General features: G+C 35.9%; 1 protein-coding gene across 4 annotated transcripts; it reads right to left on the bottom strand.

Annotated features, from left to right (window-relative positions):
* Nucleotides 1-329: 329 nt before the first annotated feature.
* Nucleotides 330-17140, bottom strand: LOC137398462 (microfibril-associated glycoprotein 4-like). 4 transcript variants are annotated; one of them, XM_068084577.1, is made up of 11 exons: nt 17071-17140; nt 15890-15951; nt 13013-13340; nt 10200-10347; nt 8853-8942; nt 8267-8448; nt 7280-7340; nt 4670-4888; nt 3871-4007; nt 1494-1623; nt 330-975 (listed from the first exon to the last, which is right to left on the bottom strand). In XM_068084577.1, exons 3-11 carry the CDS (start codon nt 13040-13042, stop codon nt 824-826), a joined length of 1149 nt encoding a protein of 382 aa, XP_067940678.1. In that variant the 5' UTR covers nt 13043-13340; nt 15890-15951; nt 17071-17140; the 3' UTR covers nt 330-823. The 4 variants fall into 4 exon arrangements, with proteins under 4 accessions (XP_067940678.1, XP_067940677.1, XP_067940679.1 ...); XM_068084576.1 differs by lacking the exons at nt 15890-15951; nt 17071-17140 and adding an exon at nt 13565-13677; XM_068084578.1 differs by lacking the exons at nt 15890-15951; nt 17071-17140 and adding an exon at nt 13565-13677 and having other exon boundaries at nt 1521-1623.
* Between the last annotated feature and the right edge of the window lie 765 nt (nt 17141-17905).

Raw genomic sequence — 17905 nt, 5'->3', positions numbered from 1 at the left:
AATAGCATTCGATGACAGTATTCATGTTTTCTTAAACTAAGATTTTCAGAGCATTCAAACATTCTAAATTACAAAAAAATTGGATTGATCAAGTTTATTGTTATTACAAATCTTTGCAGCTTTGTTTTTAATAGTTTAAAGCAATTCTAGTTACCATTAATATTGTATGAGTCGTATGTTACTAAATAGGCGCTCCTTCAACTGTAGCAAATTGTATTTCTGTAGCTGAGTCGCTATCACTTGTCACACTTAATTACTTATTTTGGTCTACAAGATGCAAAGATACTAGTGACTGAAAAAAATCACTACCATATTCACGATCACCACTTATATTATTATAATAAATATATACTTTAGAAAGAGTCATGGCACTATGAAAGAAGTGTTCATGTCAGGTTACAGGGAAAAAGTCAAGATATGCAAAAAAGAGCCATATTTGAAACTTTGAACCTTTGCTTTTAATAGTTTAACACAATTGCAATAGCCAATTAGTTAACAAGTTACCATAACACTAGGGACTACATTATTATCACCAAGCAATTTTATCGCATATATTAATATAATAAACATCTACTATTAAAAAGTTCATAGAGTAGTGAAATGATTAGCTATCAAAGATAACCACGAAAAGGAAAATGTTATCTGATGTTGTTATCACAAAATAGTGCTAAATAGAGACAATAGATACTTAACAGTAGTCCAAAGTTAACACGCAACCAAGTAACAGTTCTAATTTACAGAATATTGCTATAGGTATTACAAAACCATTACCTTGTTGTCAGTGTGCAATATTGACTATGTTTGTTGACAACTTCTTTGTACACTAGTGCCCGAGTTTTAAAGTAATAACTTTGAATGAATAACCAAAACCTTTCCATTTTGCCCAAACGATGCCGGTACCATGTTCTGCAATGCCTCCATCTACCCAATTTCCATTAGGGTTTGAAAAATGGCAATTTTTATACCACCAAGCTCCTGAAAAATAATATTCAGTTAGAAAGTATAAGTTTTAAGCGTAACAATGATGTAACTACAAACCTTTAAACCCAGAGCTTAATATATTGCAAATATTATACAAATGTTTGAAACGCAAATCTGTAAATTAGAGTGTAAGGTGTGGTGATTGTGAACAATTTTTGTTTATTTCACTTTATGTTGTATAATGCGTTCTCAAAATTTGTAAGTTCAGAGAGTTTGCTACACATTTGCTAATTGAGCTTTTTACGCTGAAAGAAACAGGAAAATATGTGTAACTATATTAATTAGATGTACATCTCAGCATTAGATAGAATAATAACTGAGATAAATATAGTAGTTTTATAGTGCTTTCTGTAACTGTTATCTGACTGACTTAAAAATACTATTTAGGGAATATATGTTGTGGGCAAAATTTATTCCTGTGATAGTTGAACCTAGTGCCAAGCTCTGCTTAACCAAGAATTTCTTAAATCATAACTTTAATACAAAATATTAGGTGTACAAATTACTCTCACCATGATATGCAACGGCGCAGTTGGTACCTTCTGAGTCATTTTCATCATTGTCATTATCAAATGTAGAAAATTTCTTCCCATTATGTGGTACAATCAAAGAGTCACCAGCATTTCCGGTATAACCAGCAACCTGCAGGTAGAATACAGACTTTTTTTAAATAGAGCGTAAATACCAGTTGTTTGTTTACCCATAACAAAAGCTTTTATTATACTAATGTCATAAAGGCTATCTAATACTAACTGCATTTAATTATCTAGTTTTCTCTAAAAGAGCATTTCAGTAAAGCTTAGCAAGCAAATCATAAAGATTTTACAGATTAAAACACTATTTTCATTCTCACTTGGTACCTCACTATGTTGAAACAATATAAAGGATTATATCAGTTTTAAAGATCAAACATTCAATCTGTGAGTAATGCAGTTGGTGTAAAATCAGGGGCACACAAACTTTATTGGTCATTGGACAACATTCAAAATTAACAGAGTTGCATCTCTTTAACTTTTGATTAAAAAATATACAAATTTAGATGCATGCAAACACTGCACTAAAGTCTTTTCCAATTATACTTAACAAAACATAAATTAGGCATAAGAAACCATCAATGACTTGTTCATAATTCAACAATTTTGAAAAGTTTGACACGTTGACAACGCATTAAACAACAGCGGTGCATCTTAGGTCAGTAAAACGCGCATACAACGCATGCGCAACGTACATACAACGCAAGCGCAACGTACATACAATGCATGCGCAACGTACATACAAGGCACTAGCAACGCACATACAAGGCACTAGCAACGCACATACAAGGCACTATCAACGCACATACAAGGCACTAGCAACGCACATACAAGGCACTAGCAATGTACATACAAGGCACTAGCAACGTACATACAAGGCACTAGCAACGCACATACAAGGCACTAGCAACGTACATGCAAGGCACTAGCAACGCACATACAAGGCACTATCAACGCACATACAAGGCAGTAGCAACGCACATACAAGGCACTAGCAACGTACATACAAGGCACTAGCAACGTACATACAAGGCACTAGCAACGCACATACAAGGCACTATCAACGCACATACAAGGCACTAGCAACGCACATACAAGGCACTATCAACGCGCATACAAGGCACTAGCAACGCACATACAAGACACTAGCAATGTACATACAAGGCACTAGCAACGTACATGCAAGGCACTAGCAACGCACATACAAGGCACTATCAACGTACATGCAAGACACTAGCAATGCACAAACATTGCAGATACAACCCCCATACACTAGCATCGTAACAAAAAACGTACTAAAGAGCTCAGGGTTGTCATAAACCAAGGAGTTGTAATGTTTTAGACCTGTTTTAAAACATATGATAAATAGAATACTTTGTGCAATGTTTTAGGCATAATTCATTAACAGACTATAAATATAAATATTTGGCACTGTTAATTACTTGTGTCAGGGCTGTATCCACAATGTTTGCGCATTGCAAGTGCCTTGTATGTGCGTTGGTAGTGCCTTGTATGTGAGTGTATGCGCGTTTTACCGACCTAAGATGCACCGTTTCCCATTAAACATGGCGTTGTCAATGTGCTGTACATGATTGACGATGATTTGTTAAAAATCTAAATGCTTGCTTACATCAGAAAGGATAAAACGAATGCATCGTTTATTTACTAAAATTATGAATTATTTTTAGAATGATTTTGATTTAGTTCGACTAAATTTTTTGTAAACTAGTTTTGATCACAATTTCCTTCAAAAAACAATGTCAACCACTTTTTATGCAAAATAATATTCACGTGATAAAAAAATGTTCACATTTTAAAACACATATGAAATTCATTAGTAAAAACACACTGGTAAAATGCAAAGTAAGTCTACCCATTATACCACTCATTACAGCCAATTAAAACATGGCCAAATAAGGTAAGATATATGCGATTTGATTTGATATGAACTTACAAAAAGTCTGCATATTTATACAGAACATACTGTTTTTGCCTACACACATGATATTAATTGTTTATGATAAACTATAGCCAAACAAAACATATTGTTTGTTAATGACACACTATAGCGACAAATGGCATATTGTTGTTTAACAAAAATATAGCAGCACAAAACATGTTGTTTGTTTATGATACACTATAGCAACACATAGCATGTAGTTTGTTTATCATCAAATATAGCGGCACATACTATATTATTTTTTGTTCATTTTAAGCTATTGTAGCTCACAGCATATTATTTGTTTATACTAAACTCTAGTAGCATACAAGCATTTTGTTTAGGATATTTTATACAATAACAGCCAACACATTGGTACTGATGAACTAAATGTAGTATTTTGTCAAAAACACTTACATGAAGTTTGTATTCCTCTTCAGCATCATCAATGTAAAATTCTGAGTAGTTGGCAGTCCTTGACTCACCATCATGTGCTTGTATATAAACACTCAACTTCTGGTTTCTTTGAGTCAGATGATAAATTGAGTCTAAACCTATTAGCAAAAATAAACAAATATCTATACTAAACATAAAAATATGGTACAAAATAGTCCATACCTTTGATTCAGTCAGTCATACTTTGTGTCAATACATATTGTGCAATGAGTAGTATGCTTTTTAGAACGTTTTTTGTAAGGAAAATAAATTTAAAGAAATTTTTTAAATATATACATTAGTGTGGGTTTATAGCGAGCTTAAGAAATCAGTTCTTCTCAAAACATTTGGTCACGAAAAAGAGGAGACATATTTTCTATATTTTTCTATCTAGTTTAATTACTAAGCTTATTAATATTGTTTTGGTATGCTATAACCTGTTTGACGTTGTGTTGTGAAGTAAGTTTACCAATTAAAAATGTAACAGCATTTGAAGTGCAGAAACTAAGAAGTAACGCTATGTCATTTTGAATTGATTTTTACACAGTACTGAAATACAAATCATTTAGTGATTTTAGTTAGGTAATGTTAGGTAATTTTTAGGTAATGTTGTCAAGCCAAGCCACCTTAACAAAAAACTGTATTTAAAGCTGACTTGAAGCAAATACAAATTGGAATTTACCACCGATTAGATAAAAAAGCTACATCATTTAACTGCAGTTTATGGAAAATAAACATGGAAGAAATATCAAATGTTTTTGAATGATTTAGCAGTTGTTACCTATCCAGTATTCAGATTTGAGATACCCAAATCCATGAACATACTCCCTCCATCCTCTGTAGAAGTCTACACTACCATCTATTCTCCTCTGTATGATAGTCCAACCAGAAGCATGATCGAACTCACAGACAGCCTTTATCACTCTCCATGCGGAATTAGGACACAGGAAGTATATTGCTCCAGAATTTCTCTCCCCATTGTCAAACGCGTCTTGGCAATCTGTTGGTAAAAAAATTTTATTTTTACTTTTTAAAATATTTGTATTCAAATAACGGAAACTACACAAATTCTGGTACCCAGGCTATTGTAAATAGCAGCATCAAAATTGTAATGATGTATTCTGCATATATATATATACCGCTTCAATTGTTAGACTGCACAAACTGTCTTATATACAAGTACCTAACTAAATGCAAAATTAGTGAAGTTTTATGCTCAAAATGAAATTATGAAATAAGTATTCATAATATTCTACGATGGTTAATTGGTTTTCTTTGTTATTTTGTCATTACAGTGTTAGGGAATTTTTTTCAGATTTTTGTCCATATTATTCTAACGTTCTACAGACAGTTAAAAAATAAAATTTACCAACATTATCACAATTTTTTAAAGAACATTGGTATTGAATGTCCGAGAAATGATCTATGAAGGTTACTTTTTAACCTGTGAACATAAAATTCTGTAAAACATAGACAAGCAAAATAACTGGAAAGTTATTTTGCAACATTAATTTTATCTACGAATGAATGTCTAGGAAAGGTTACAGAAAAGTTAATTTGAAATGTTGGAGTGTAAAAATCTATATAACATTTACCTGTATTGTCAAGAGAACATTGTGGTGTCTACTCTCAACTGAACGTCACAACCATGTTATGACAAAGTTTTTCTTATGTTGGTTGATAACATCTTTACTGTAAAATTTTACTCTTCTTTCAACAACAAAATTTTTTAAATGAAAATAGATGAAATGAAGCAAAATAAAAGTTGCATTTTTTTTTCATTACAAATAAAAAAGCAAGCAAAATAATGTAAACAAATTTGGCTAACATTTAACAACATATGTAAAGAAAATCTAGGGTTATTTCAAATTCCAAATTTCATTCTTAATTGCAAACAGTGCAAAAAGGTTCTATTTGAATTTATTCTCCGTTAGAGTGCATTTGTTGTAGCGTATTATAGGGATAACCAAGTCAAATTTAATTTTTATAGCTATATTTTGATCGTGTTTCATATAATTTTTTGCTATTGCATCATGTTACTTTTTGTGTATTTACAAAAAGTACAGTTTGAGGAATAAATAATGTGGGAAGTTTATATTTGATATATTATTGTATGGTTGAACAAAAATCATTAAAGAAGCTTTTTGTAAAACATCAAAATGTTTGAAAGTAGGTAAACATTTAGATCTCACTGATGTTCTGCACATAACACTCCTACTTTTCATAAAGTAATAGGTTTATTTCTTTTGCATTTTGCATCTCTTAATTCATCTGAATGCTAAGATTGCTAAAGATAAACTGCCCTCACTATATTCAGCAAGGTGATGAACAAGTATGCTGCAAGACACCGTAGCAACAGGCAAAAACAACAGGTTATTGAGTGCAACTAAGCCACATCATGACATCCCAACAGGTCATTGAGTGCAACTAAGCCACATCATGACATCCCAACAGGGAAATAAGTGCAACTAAGCCACATCATGACATCCCAACAGAGAGTTCAGTGCAACTAAGTCACATCATGACATCCCAACAGGGAATTGAAGGCAACCAAGCTACATCATGACATCCCAAAAGGGAATTGAGGGCAACTAAGCCACATCATGACATCCCAACAGGTTATTGAGTGCAACTAAGCTACCTCATGACATCCCAAAAGGGAATTGAGGGCAACCAAGCTACATCATGACATCACAACAGGTAATTCAGTGCAACTAAGCCACATCATGATTTCACAACAGGGAATTCAGTGCAACTAAGCCACATCATGACATCCCAACAGGGAATTCAGTGCAACTAAGCCGCATCATGACATCCCAACAGGGAATTAAATGCAATTAGCCAAAATCATGACATCCCAACAGGGAATTAAGTGCAACCAAGCTACATCATGACATCACAACAGGAAATTCAGTGTAGCTAAGCCACATCATGATATCGCAACAGGGAATTCAGCGCAACTAAGCTACAGTGTGACATCACAACGTAGAATTCAGTGCTACTAAGCTACATTGTGACATCCCAACAGAGAATTAAGTGCAACTAAGCCACATCATGATATCACAACGGGAAATTCAGTGCAACTAAGCTGCATCATGACATCCCAACAGGGAATTTAGTGCAACAGAGCTACATCAAGACACCTACTCAACTAATACTCAATTCACAGAGTTTATAATTCTGTTTGAACCTACTTTTTTCAAATTATATATGTAAATGTATATATATTTATATACATTACAATAATTATAGTAAAATAAAATACTTTATTTATAATGCAATTTAAAATTGAAATTTGTGCCCATACCATTGAACGAGAAAAATCAGCAAAGAAACATTGCTGTTAGATTTCGGTTAAACATTTTAAACATGCTCACAGTGTATGTCCTACCTTGATACACTGTTAGTGGAAAGTTGGTACAGCTGTAGCTTTCAGGTACAAGACAGCAAGCCTACAAGTACAGACTTTCAAATCAGTTGGTATTTCAGGCAGCTACATAAGTCATAATATAGTTGACTCAATCTAGTTGCTCAAAAATAATATATCTGATGCTATACTGAAATAAATACAATGTTGATATTTGGTTGGCTTACAGCAGTTCGATGGAAACACTAAGAACCTAGATTAGGATTATTTTTTTCTAGTTTACTACCGCTCACACATGTATCAATAGCACGACTCCAACTCAAATCATAGAATTTAGTCATTTTACTTACGACGCTTACTGAAAAAACTGCATGTAAATAAAGGTGCTTTTGTTCCTTTATTCTATAACCTTTAGTTGTTTATAGAGTGTCTGAGCATCTAGTGCCTATCTATTTCAGCACCAATAACTTATTTCTGATCAAAGCATTTACTAACCTATTTACGGAAACTGACATCTGGCCTTTTATGAAAGTAAGAAATCTGAAAATGTTAGGTCGATGCTTGTACTAGAAGAGTTTTACTTAATGCTTATTTAGTTGAACCATATTGATAATAGAAAACAATTTGATAGATAGATATAGATACAGGTAGATAGATTTATAAAATATCACATCTACCAAACAATACAAAAATGCAGTATATTATTTTAAACTTTGTTTATTAACAATATTAGCAGTTTATTACTAACTATAGTTGTTATTAAAATTAATATGTTATTAAAGCACATAGCTTTTACTATTAATAATATTATTTTGTCAAATATTTTGTTAGTTTTTTTAGTGCCTCTTATCACTCCTATAGGTATTAAACATTTTTCACTTTGTAAAATGCATTAATACTTAGTTCAAGTTACCATAAAATCAAAACACTCAAAAATTAGACAGCAAACAAGTCAAAACTGTAGAAAGTAAATCATGCTACATATAACCAGTATAAGTTTGTATAATTTACCTCCACGGGTATGTATGATGCTGTTTTCTCCATATAAACTTTTGTAGAAGTAGATTCAATTGTGGCCACATCCAAAGCAGAATTAAACAGCAGACACTCTCCAGAAACCTCATCTCTCAAAGCAGAGAAACATGTGCTTTCAGAGGTACACTGTTGTACACAGTGTGAAAGAGAAAAGCTTTCTGTAGAATAAATTAAGTACTTACAGTTATGACAGCAAAATATAAAGTTGGTGGCTCTATCCAAATTGTTAAAACTAAAATTGGCTAGTTACTGTAATTTTCGTGATGAGAGTCATGTATAATATTTTGAAAGTAGATTCAACTAATTAGCATAATTTGATTTATTCATGCTTTTTAAAAATTTTAATCATGATATCTTCCAAAACAACAAACACAACTAAATTTTATGTAACTTTGATTCATTTTAATAAACCAAAGGCTATAAAATGCTTGTAGTTTGTGTTAGTCACCTAGTCTCAAATAAGTTCCTTGTAAGCAATAAGTCTTTTAATAAGAAAGAAAATGGTGATATCATCTATCATAATGTATTCCAGCTTTTTATTATATTTAAAAGTCATATTTACCTTTGTTATCATATGCAGATATGTTATTCTTTCCAACAACATTGACCACATTTCTTGTTACTGTATACTTCTGTGTATTTCCTGCATCCGCTATAAAATACAGTGTGGCAGTAAATATTACTTTTACAAATAAACAACTTCTTTTCATGATGAATGCTGACTGTACTAGTGAAAGTGTTGATATGATATGTATATTTATATGATAGCGTTTTATAGATTTTTTGATATGACATTTAGGGTGATTGCAATGTTATCTTCAAAATAGATATGCAATATTAATAATATTGTACGTTAGTTTAATTAAACTTGGTCAGCCATGTCTAAAAATCAATAAAGCAGCCCATGAAGTAATCCCCATTTGAGTCTGACATGAATATTCATAAACATGTTAGACAGACTCTAAAGAAATCAATAACACTAGCTGTTAGTAATATATAATAGTGTTGAATATTCCATACTAACTTTATACACAAACATGATGCATGACCGGGTCACATTTAATAACTACTAGCACTAAGTTCAATATTGCTTGATGTTTATTGCATTTTAACACAGATTACTACAATGCTCAATAAACCCATTGCTTAGGAGAAATTGTCCTTAATACATGGAAATGCTCAAGTTTGAATTTCAAATCAGATGTGGCAATTTTTTAAGAAAACTAATGTTCTAAAAATTCCAATTGCACCCAGTCTTGCTTGGAGTGACAGTTGGTAAAGTTTCACTACTCAATACTGAACATAAAAGTTAGAGAAAGCTTTATAATTTTGCTATATACATGTACATATAGCAAACTCTATTATATTAGTTGTTCTATATATAGCAAGTTTTATAATCTTGCTAAATATATACCAATATTTTGCCATGTGCTTTCATTACCTTTTATGTTATTTTATCAGATTTTCTGTATTAAGCAAGATTCAAAAACCGGGTTTTTTAAGTAATCTTTTGGAAATCTAGTACACTGCAAGAGTTGGGCAGTCGGGCCAATAAGGCACCGAGATTACGTCTACACACAATAATACTAAACCTTGATAGCTGTGTGATGAGTTTGGGTGGTAAAACTTAGTGTCTCATAATAAAATGTTGCCTGATAAAATCGTGCTTGGTGTTATTTTTTTCCTAACCTTGAAATGTGGCTTCGGATGTAAGATAGAGGTCAAATGCAATTTAATAACACTCTATTTTCTATCTTACGACATTCATTTAGTTTATACAAAAGCTTAAAGTCAATTACGAGATCCGGTTGGTTTTCACCACACCACTGATACATCCGACACATTTGGTTAGACTGTCACTATCTAATTGATTGTATAAAGATATTTTTGCCAGTGGAACAATAATTACGTGGCATGATGTTTATGGAGCCAGCTAAAGAAGTCAGCAATATTTTCCTCTTCATACAGTTATCATCGAATTTGTTATTAGACATGTTGGTTCTGGTTTGCCATTGACATTCTCCTGAGTCATTCAGTGTCTTTGTGTCTTGCAATCTCTATAAACATAAGTGTTTTCCTATTTAATTAATTGTTATTGTAGCAATACAATTCTGGGATTCCAATGGTTTTTATGTATGATATATATAAGAGCTGCATCTTTAGAATCGAGGTTGTGTGCAGAATACAAAGTGCTTGAGACGAATATATTACCAGATTACTAAGTCGAGATTATAATACAATGAAGTTTTGCTGCAACCTGACAGTTCAATTATTCGATTCGAAGATTGATAGTAAAATAATTACGCCGCACACAACCATCACATTGGTGTCAGAAGAAAACAACACAATGTCGAACAAACATCTAGGCAAAAACTCACTAAGACAGGATGATGTAGAAGGCGCAAGGTCATGTAGAGCGGACACAGAAATGCAGGAGATGTCACAGGCGGTGACCGCAGCAAACCAGCGAATAGCCAGATTTGAAATGATGATGGAAAGAATGATAGAGAGCAAAGACGACAGGAGAGCAGACAGAAGAGGCTATGGCAGGGGAACCTACGACGATGACAGGGTAGGTGGAGATGTATCTATAAATGGTGGTAGATGATTAAGAGGCAACGGTTCCCAAAGAGATTGGGTAAGATTTGGCTTGTCATTTGAAGGAAAGTCGGGAGAAGATTTCAAATCATTTATAACAAAACTTCAAACATGTTGCCTGTTAAATGATGTGCCAGAGGGGTCATGGGTGTTGGTACTGGGATTATACCTTAAGGGCTTAGCAGCTGCCTATTTGAGAGAGGCAAGGGAAACTCTAGGCAATGACTCCTCATTCTTTGCAATTAGAAGGTTGCTAAGAGATTGGTTGTCAGCAGTGAAGGGCGAGGAACAGATCGCAATGGAAATCTCATCTGTTAAGCAGAGAGAGGGTGAGTCTGTGAGAGAATACTATGAGAGATTTAGGATGGTTGTGGCGAGCAGTGTGAGCGGTGAAGAGAATGCGTTCATTCTTTTGCATTTTAGAATGGGTTTAAAGGCTAAAATCAGGGAGAGCATTATGGCATTGCGAGGCAAAACCTTAGCTGAATTGTTAAAAGCAGCGATTAGTATTGAGACAGGATTGAAGGCTGAGAGTCTAGCTAAAACCAAAGATATTGCAATGAATTACAGGGCAGGTCTTAACCCTCCCCAAAATAAAAGGTTTGACGTTAGAGAGAAGCGTTGCTATGGATGTGGCAATACATCGCATCTTATAAGCCAGTGTAGGAGTAGTACAGCAGTAGGTAGTAGAAGACAATTTTATTGGAGAAAAAGTTTTGGGAATAACCTTGAGAAAAGAGGGAATGATCAGAAAGCAGGACTGAGTGATAGTAGGTTTGGAGGAAGGCAAAATTATTTTAGACCAAACAGGGACAACGATCGTAGAGGCAATGTTTCAGACCAGATGCCAAAATGGTTTAGACAATTTTTGACAGCCACACATTCAGGTTTGTCTAATGCTAGGGATCAAACTGTAGCAGCAAATGCTATCACCGCACAGCCTCAGCCACCTGTGCTAGTAAGGCAAAATGCAAGCAATCAGGAAGTTGCAAACAGCATTGTATTCGACAATGTAGCTTTTGATTGTGTGAGTGATGGCGAGGGTGCAAGTGGACAAGGTGTGATTGTTGAGCAATCTGAGGTTGAGAGAAATGTGGATGTGGTTGACTTTGTTAGCGAAAGCTGGGAGAGCGTGCAGTCAGGGGTGATCAATGAGGAAACTGATAATAGCGTGATTTATGAGCCAATAGTGGAAAAAGTGGAGAATGTTTGTTGGGAGCACATCATTGATGAGGTTGAGAGTGTTTGTTCCGAGACAGTTGCAAAGGTTGAGAATGTCATTTGTGAACCATTGTTGGAAAGGATGGCAGATGCTAGTGCTAGTGTATTGTGTGAGCCAGTGTTTGAAGAGGCTGTGAGCGCAGCCGCTCAAGCTAGCGTAATAAAGTACAAAGTTTAAATTTGGAAGAAGCTGTGATTAGGCAGGAATGCGAAGTTTTGATTGGTTTGCGGGACAAGGAAGCGTTTAATGACGGTATCCAAGCCACCTAATCTAGCTATGAAATAGCAATTAATCACAAAGATGTAGCAGTGACTGGCAATACTTCGTTTGTGGATAATACACCAGCTGACAGGACTTACGACTACAACATCACACCCCAGGACGTGACTGTACACAGAGATAAAAGTAGGCCACCTAAGAAACCTAATTTCGACAATTGGTTAACATTAATGACTCTTTTACTGCTATTCACTACAGTAAAGGCTCAGACTCCAATTATTTGCAAGACTGACCACGTAATGGCAACATTTAAAATCCCTGATTTGCCGCCATGCATATTGCCAGACACAACTACTGCTCATGAGCCAATACCTCTGACACTGAGAGTTTTTAAGCTGAATTTTATTAAATATAGAAGCACTGCATATCACTGCAAGGTAGTGAAGACCGTGACAACAACTCAAGCAGGTTTCTTTGGCGAAAATAAAAAGCGACCTGATGACTACTTAGACCAGATTGTGACTATGGACACGTGCTATGGAATGGTTACTTGGAAAACTAGCCCATATGGAGACCTGACTCAAATAGGGACCTTACATCAGACTGACAATGTAGTTGACCCGACATACCATACTGGATTTAAATGCTGTACTGATTATGAGTTTGACGTGACTAACGCTTACCTTTATGAGACGATTGTTTACAAATGACATGGGAATTCTGAGCTGATAGAAAGTCCAGCAGGCGTTACCAGTCACTGTGAATATTTATCAGGTTTTTGTGCTCTACGTGATGGTTCAGCACTTTTGTGGCAACCAGAGGGCCGTGAGGAGTGGCAATATATTCCTCACCGTACTTTTCTAGGCAGGTTGCAAAATAGTACTTGGCTTAGTGACAGTGGTGAGCTCGTGTTAACTTTTACAAAGTCAAGGGTCGTGCAGCAAGACCCGATATGTGGTGGTACAGTAGAAGTCTCAGATCAAGGTATGGCATGCTCTCACGCAAATGTTACTGAAAATAGAAATAGACGGGAAATAGATGGCAGAGTTACAGATGCAGAAGTAAATGCTAAATTGCAAGCGTTGGAATTACGAATTCAAACTAATTATAATCATCTTTTTCAGAGTTCAGTTAAAATCAATTGCCAAGCAATGCAGTCGATAGTGCAGTTAGTTGTAACAGCTTTAGAACACAACTCTACTTTAGCAGCCCGACATTTACTGAATCACACGTACCTTTATGCACAACTGACACATAACTTGATATCGGTTTATCCTTGCGAGGAAATACAGCAATACAGTGTAACTACAAGTGACACTTGTTCAACGCGCATCCCTTTGGAGGCATTGATTGCTGGTGAATACAAGCGAGTATGGCTTGATGCACATACAGATATTATAACTAACATGCCCAGCCTGGATGATTGTTCAATGAACCAAGAAATTCCTGTATCGCTAAATGGCAAACTTTTCTATTATCACCACATCAGTGGTAACCTGACCCCAATTACTAGATTTCACGACTTAAACTTGATTTATTGAACTATTCTGCTAGCATACTAAAGAATGAGACAGTGATCCATGAACTTTTACTTTACAGATGGAACGAGTTTAGTGACAAATTCTCACTAAATGACATGACTGGCACTTTAAGCCATCAGACTAAAATACTGGAACACTTAGGAGTAACTTCAGGATTTAGTTCTGACCCATTGAAACAGGCAGGAAACCTTGCGAATAATGTGGTCGATAAAGGCACCTTTTAATTCCTAAAATCCTATGGTGTATTTGATGTTAAACAGGTTTGGATATTTGCATGTTGCCTCATTGTCACAATACGCGCTCTCTGTAGTTGTTTTCTTGCTTGCACAGATGCCAAAAATTTTGTGAAAAACCCAAGAGATAATGCAATGCACTACATTTTTGGTAGATCATATCCAGTACATGAACCAAAGAATACAAATATTGCAATAGCAGTACACCAGACTACAGGTTCAAACAGACCAATTTCTAGTGAGATGACTGAGGAGGTAGTATGTGAAGTTATTGAAATGGAACAGGCTACACAGGCAGAACCTTTACTAGACCAAAACAATGTGACTGACCAAACATCTAAGGACTTAAAACCTGTAGTTTCTTATGAACCAACCAGAAGACCAGAAACTAGACAGCTGACTGCTAGTAGACAATACGCTAGAAAAATAGAGCAGGCTAGGTCGAGACGTGATCAAAATACGAGAAGAGCACCTACACTAGCTGATTTAATGTGCAACACAGCTAAGGCTATTCATGAGTCTACGGTTAGGGTTTGGATTGGCGATGCTGAGATAAGTGGGTCGTTGGATAGTGGTGCACAGACAAGCACTATTTGCCAATCCTTGTGCAATGAACTAGGCCTGAACGCTTGGATTAAGTCCAAAATGAAATCAATACAGGGCGTTAGTGGTGATATAGTAATAGGTATCGGTGAGGTATATGTGACATTACGGTGTGAAGGCCAACAACCAGTGAGTGTGTCATTGCTAGTGAGTCCTGAGTGCAGATACAGAATGATATTAGGAGTGGACTGTTTAAAAAGCATGGGCCTGCTATGTTTGGATTGTACATCTGGTAGATTAGTAATGGTCAATTGCAAAAACAATTATCGCCAGCGAAAATCAAGTGGGACAAGGAAAACATTAGACAGCTGTGTGGTTAGTGATACACAAAAAGGGGATTACTGCAGTGTACTAGCAAATATGAACTTGTTTTTCCCACCCATGAGTGACAACATGCTTTGTTTGCCATGTCCAAAGGTTGCTAAGCAATGTATTTTTGAGTCTGTAATGGCTGATCCTGCTTTAATGTTTGCATAAACCTTAAGTCCATGCAATGGTATGGTTCGCTGTAGAGTTGTGAATACATCAAAACATTGTATTCAAGTGATCACGGGAACCCCGTTGGGTACGTTACAGTAATTACCAGAAAAGAGAATGGTTGATGTTAATTTGAATGACATTCTGACAAATGATCAATCGTCTGACCCGATCAGCAAAATTGATTTAAGTACATCTGCTCTTTCAGTAGCCGGTCAGCAGAAATTCAGAAAGTTTTTAAAAAGCAAGCACATGGCATTCGCTAAGCATGACCTCAGTAGGGTTTCGGGAGTTTCAGGTAGAGTCTGTGATACGAGGGACGCACAACCAGTCCGTACAACACCTTACCGGGTGCCAGTGGCGCATAAACAACCATTGGATAAAGAAATCTCCAAAATGTTGGCGGCTGAAGTGATTGAACCAGCCCCAGACAGTGCGTGGGCATCTCCTGTTATCTTAGTTAAAAAGCGCAATACAGATCAAATGAGAATCGTAAATGACTATAGAAAGGTAAATGCAAGCGCGCACACAATTTCTTTCCCTGTGCCTCATCAAGACAGCATTAAAGAAATGTTGTCTGATCAGGCACTTTACACAACCCTAGACTTGCAAAAAGCCTACTGGCAAATTAGTCTTGATGAAGAGGATGACAGGCAAAGATCAGCCTTTGTAACATACAACGGCATATATCGCTATAAGGTTCTACCATTTGGCTGGTCAAATTCACCACAAGTTTTTCAACGCGCAATTTCCACTATTCTGGCTGGCCTACAATGGAATACTCTTCAAGTATTTTTTGATGACATGTTGATTTTCAGCCCTAATGATGTTGACGTTCACATAAGCCGTGTGGAAGCTGTTTTGGATAGGTTTATAGCTAATGGTATCAAGATAAACCCAGAAAAATCCTCTTTTGCGAAAAGTGAGGTACAATATTTAGGAACTGTTTACAGCAAGTGTGGTAGTAAACCAGCACCAGGACTAATCGAGAAAATTGTAAAGTTTCCAGCACCTCATGATTTGACTTCTCTTCGAAGAGCCATAGGCATGTTGAACTTCTATAAAGCGTACATCCCTGTTTTCTCAAATCTTGCTAAACCATTGTTAGATTTGCTAAAGACAAACAAAAAGTTTTAACTGGACAGAAGAATGCGAAACGAGCTTTCAAGCATCGAAAACAAAATTAAGTGAATTTCCTGCTCTAAGACATCCAGATCTCAGCAAAACTTTTTTTTTACACACAGATGCAAGTGGATTTGCGATAGGCGCGCAATTGTGCCAGGAATTTGGTGGCAAGCTACATCCTATCGGTTACCAAAGTAGAGTTTTGAACAAAGCAGAGAAGAACTATAGCACCTATGAAAGGGAAGGTTTGGCTTTTGTGGATGCGTGCAAACACTTTAGACATTTCATACTTGGGCATGAAATAGTATGCATAACAGATCACGCTCCTTTACGCTGGCTAATGTCATGTGATCATAGAAGTTCTAGGTTAACCAAGTTTTCTTTGAAATTGCAAGAGTACAATCTCAAGGTAGTTTACCGGCCTGGTCAAACTAATGTTGTTCCAGATGCCCTGTCAAAAGTTGAAATAAGTGAAGCTTGTGTCGTGGGTATCAGTGAAACTCATTTATCATCGGTAGAACATGATTTGCTGATTTTTAAAGAAATGCAGGAAAAAGATCCGTTTTGGTCTCAGTTGATAAAAAAATTACACTGAATAAAGCCTTTGAGAATAGTCTTTCTATGACCCAACAGCGGCACGTACAGAATCAACTTCAGAACTATTTAGTTCAGGAGGGTGTCCTGTATTATTGCCCGCCATACGCCATTAGGCCGGTGCTCTGAGTGCCAGAGAAAATGCAATTTGATTTGTTAGTGACTTACCATTCTGGTCTGTTTTCATGCCACGTAGGTAGAACAAGGACATATAAGCGACTGGCTCAAAAATACTTTTGGTTGAGTATGTCTAGAACTGTTGCCGACTTTGTGGCTGAATGCGTCCCTTTCAATCAAAGGAAAGGTTCTTATGTTAATCCAGTTTACCCTCTGCAATCGATAGAATGTGAGCGTGTGTGGGGTAGAATAGCCATGGATCTTCTTGGGCCGCTATCTGTAACAGAACAGGAAAACAAATATTTGCTTGCATTCCAATGTAGTTTTACAAAATATGTGATAGCTAAGCCAATAAAAGACAAACTTTCATCGAACATATCATACTACCTACTGGGGTGCCTGATTCAATTTTGGCTGATGGTGGTTCTGAATTTAGCTCTAATCTCATGGCTGAATTAGCCTCTATTCTCAACATCAAAAAGTTGACAATAAGCCCATACCATGCAGCAAGTAATGGCATGATAGAACGTTTCTTGTCTACGTATTCCGGATTAATGTCAACAGTTATCAATAAGCAACAAACTAACTAGGATCTCATGACAAAATTCGTACTTCATGCTTACAATAACACCGAGCATGCGAGCACTGGTTTCACCCCGACCTACTTAGCATTTGGTAGGGAAATTGACATTCCGTATGATATCTGTGTGCCTTTGTCAATGCCACATTCCTTTTATGCGAGTGATAAGGACAGTCTGCAAGTCGTGAGAGAATCAATGGCTACGGCATGGGCAATAGCTAGGGATAATATTGAGGTAGCTCAAGCAAATTACAAGTTTTATCACGATGCGCATACTAAGGGGCACCAATATCAAGTTGGTGACAC

Source organism: Watersipora subatra, chromosome 6, assembly GCF_963576615.1.
Source record: "Watersipora subatra chromosome 6, tzWatSuba1.1, whole genome shotgun sequence".
Taxonomy (NCBI): Eukaryota; Metazoa; Bryozoa; class Gymnolaemata; order Cheilostomatida; family Watersiporidae; genus Watersipora; species Watersipora subatra.
The sequence above is the reverse complement of the archived record's forward strand: the minus strand, read 5'-3'. Positions and strand labels throughout refer to the sequence as shown.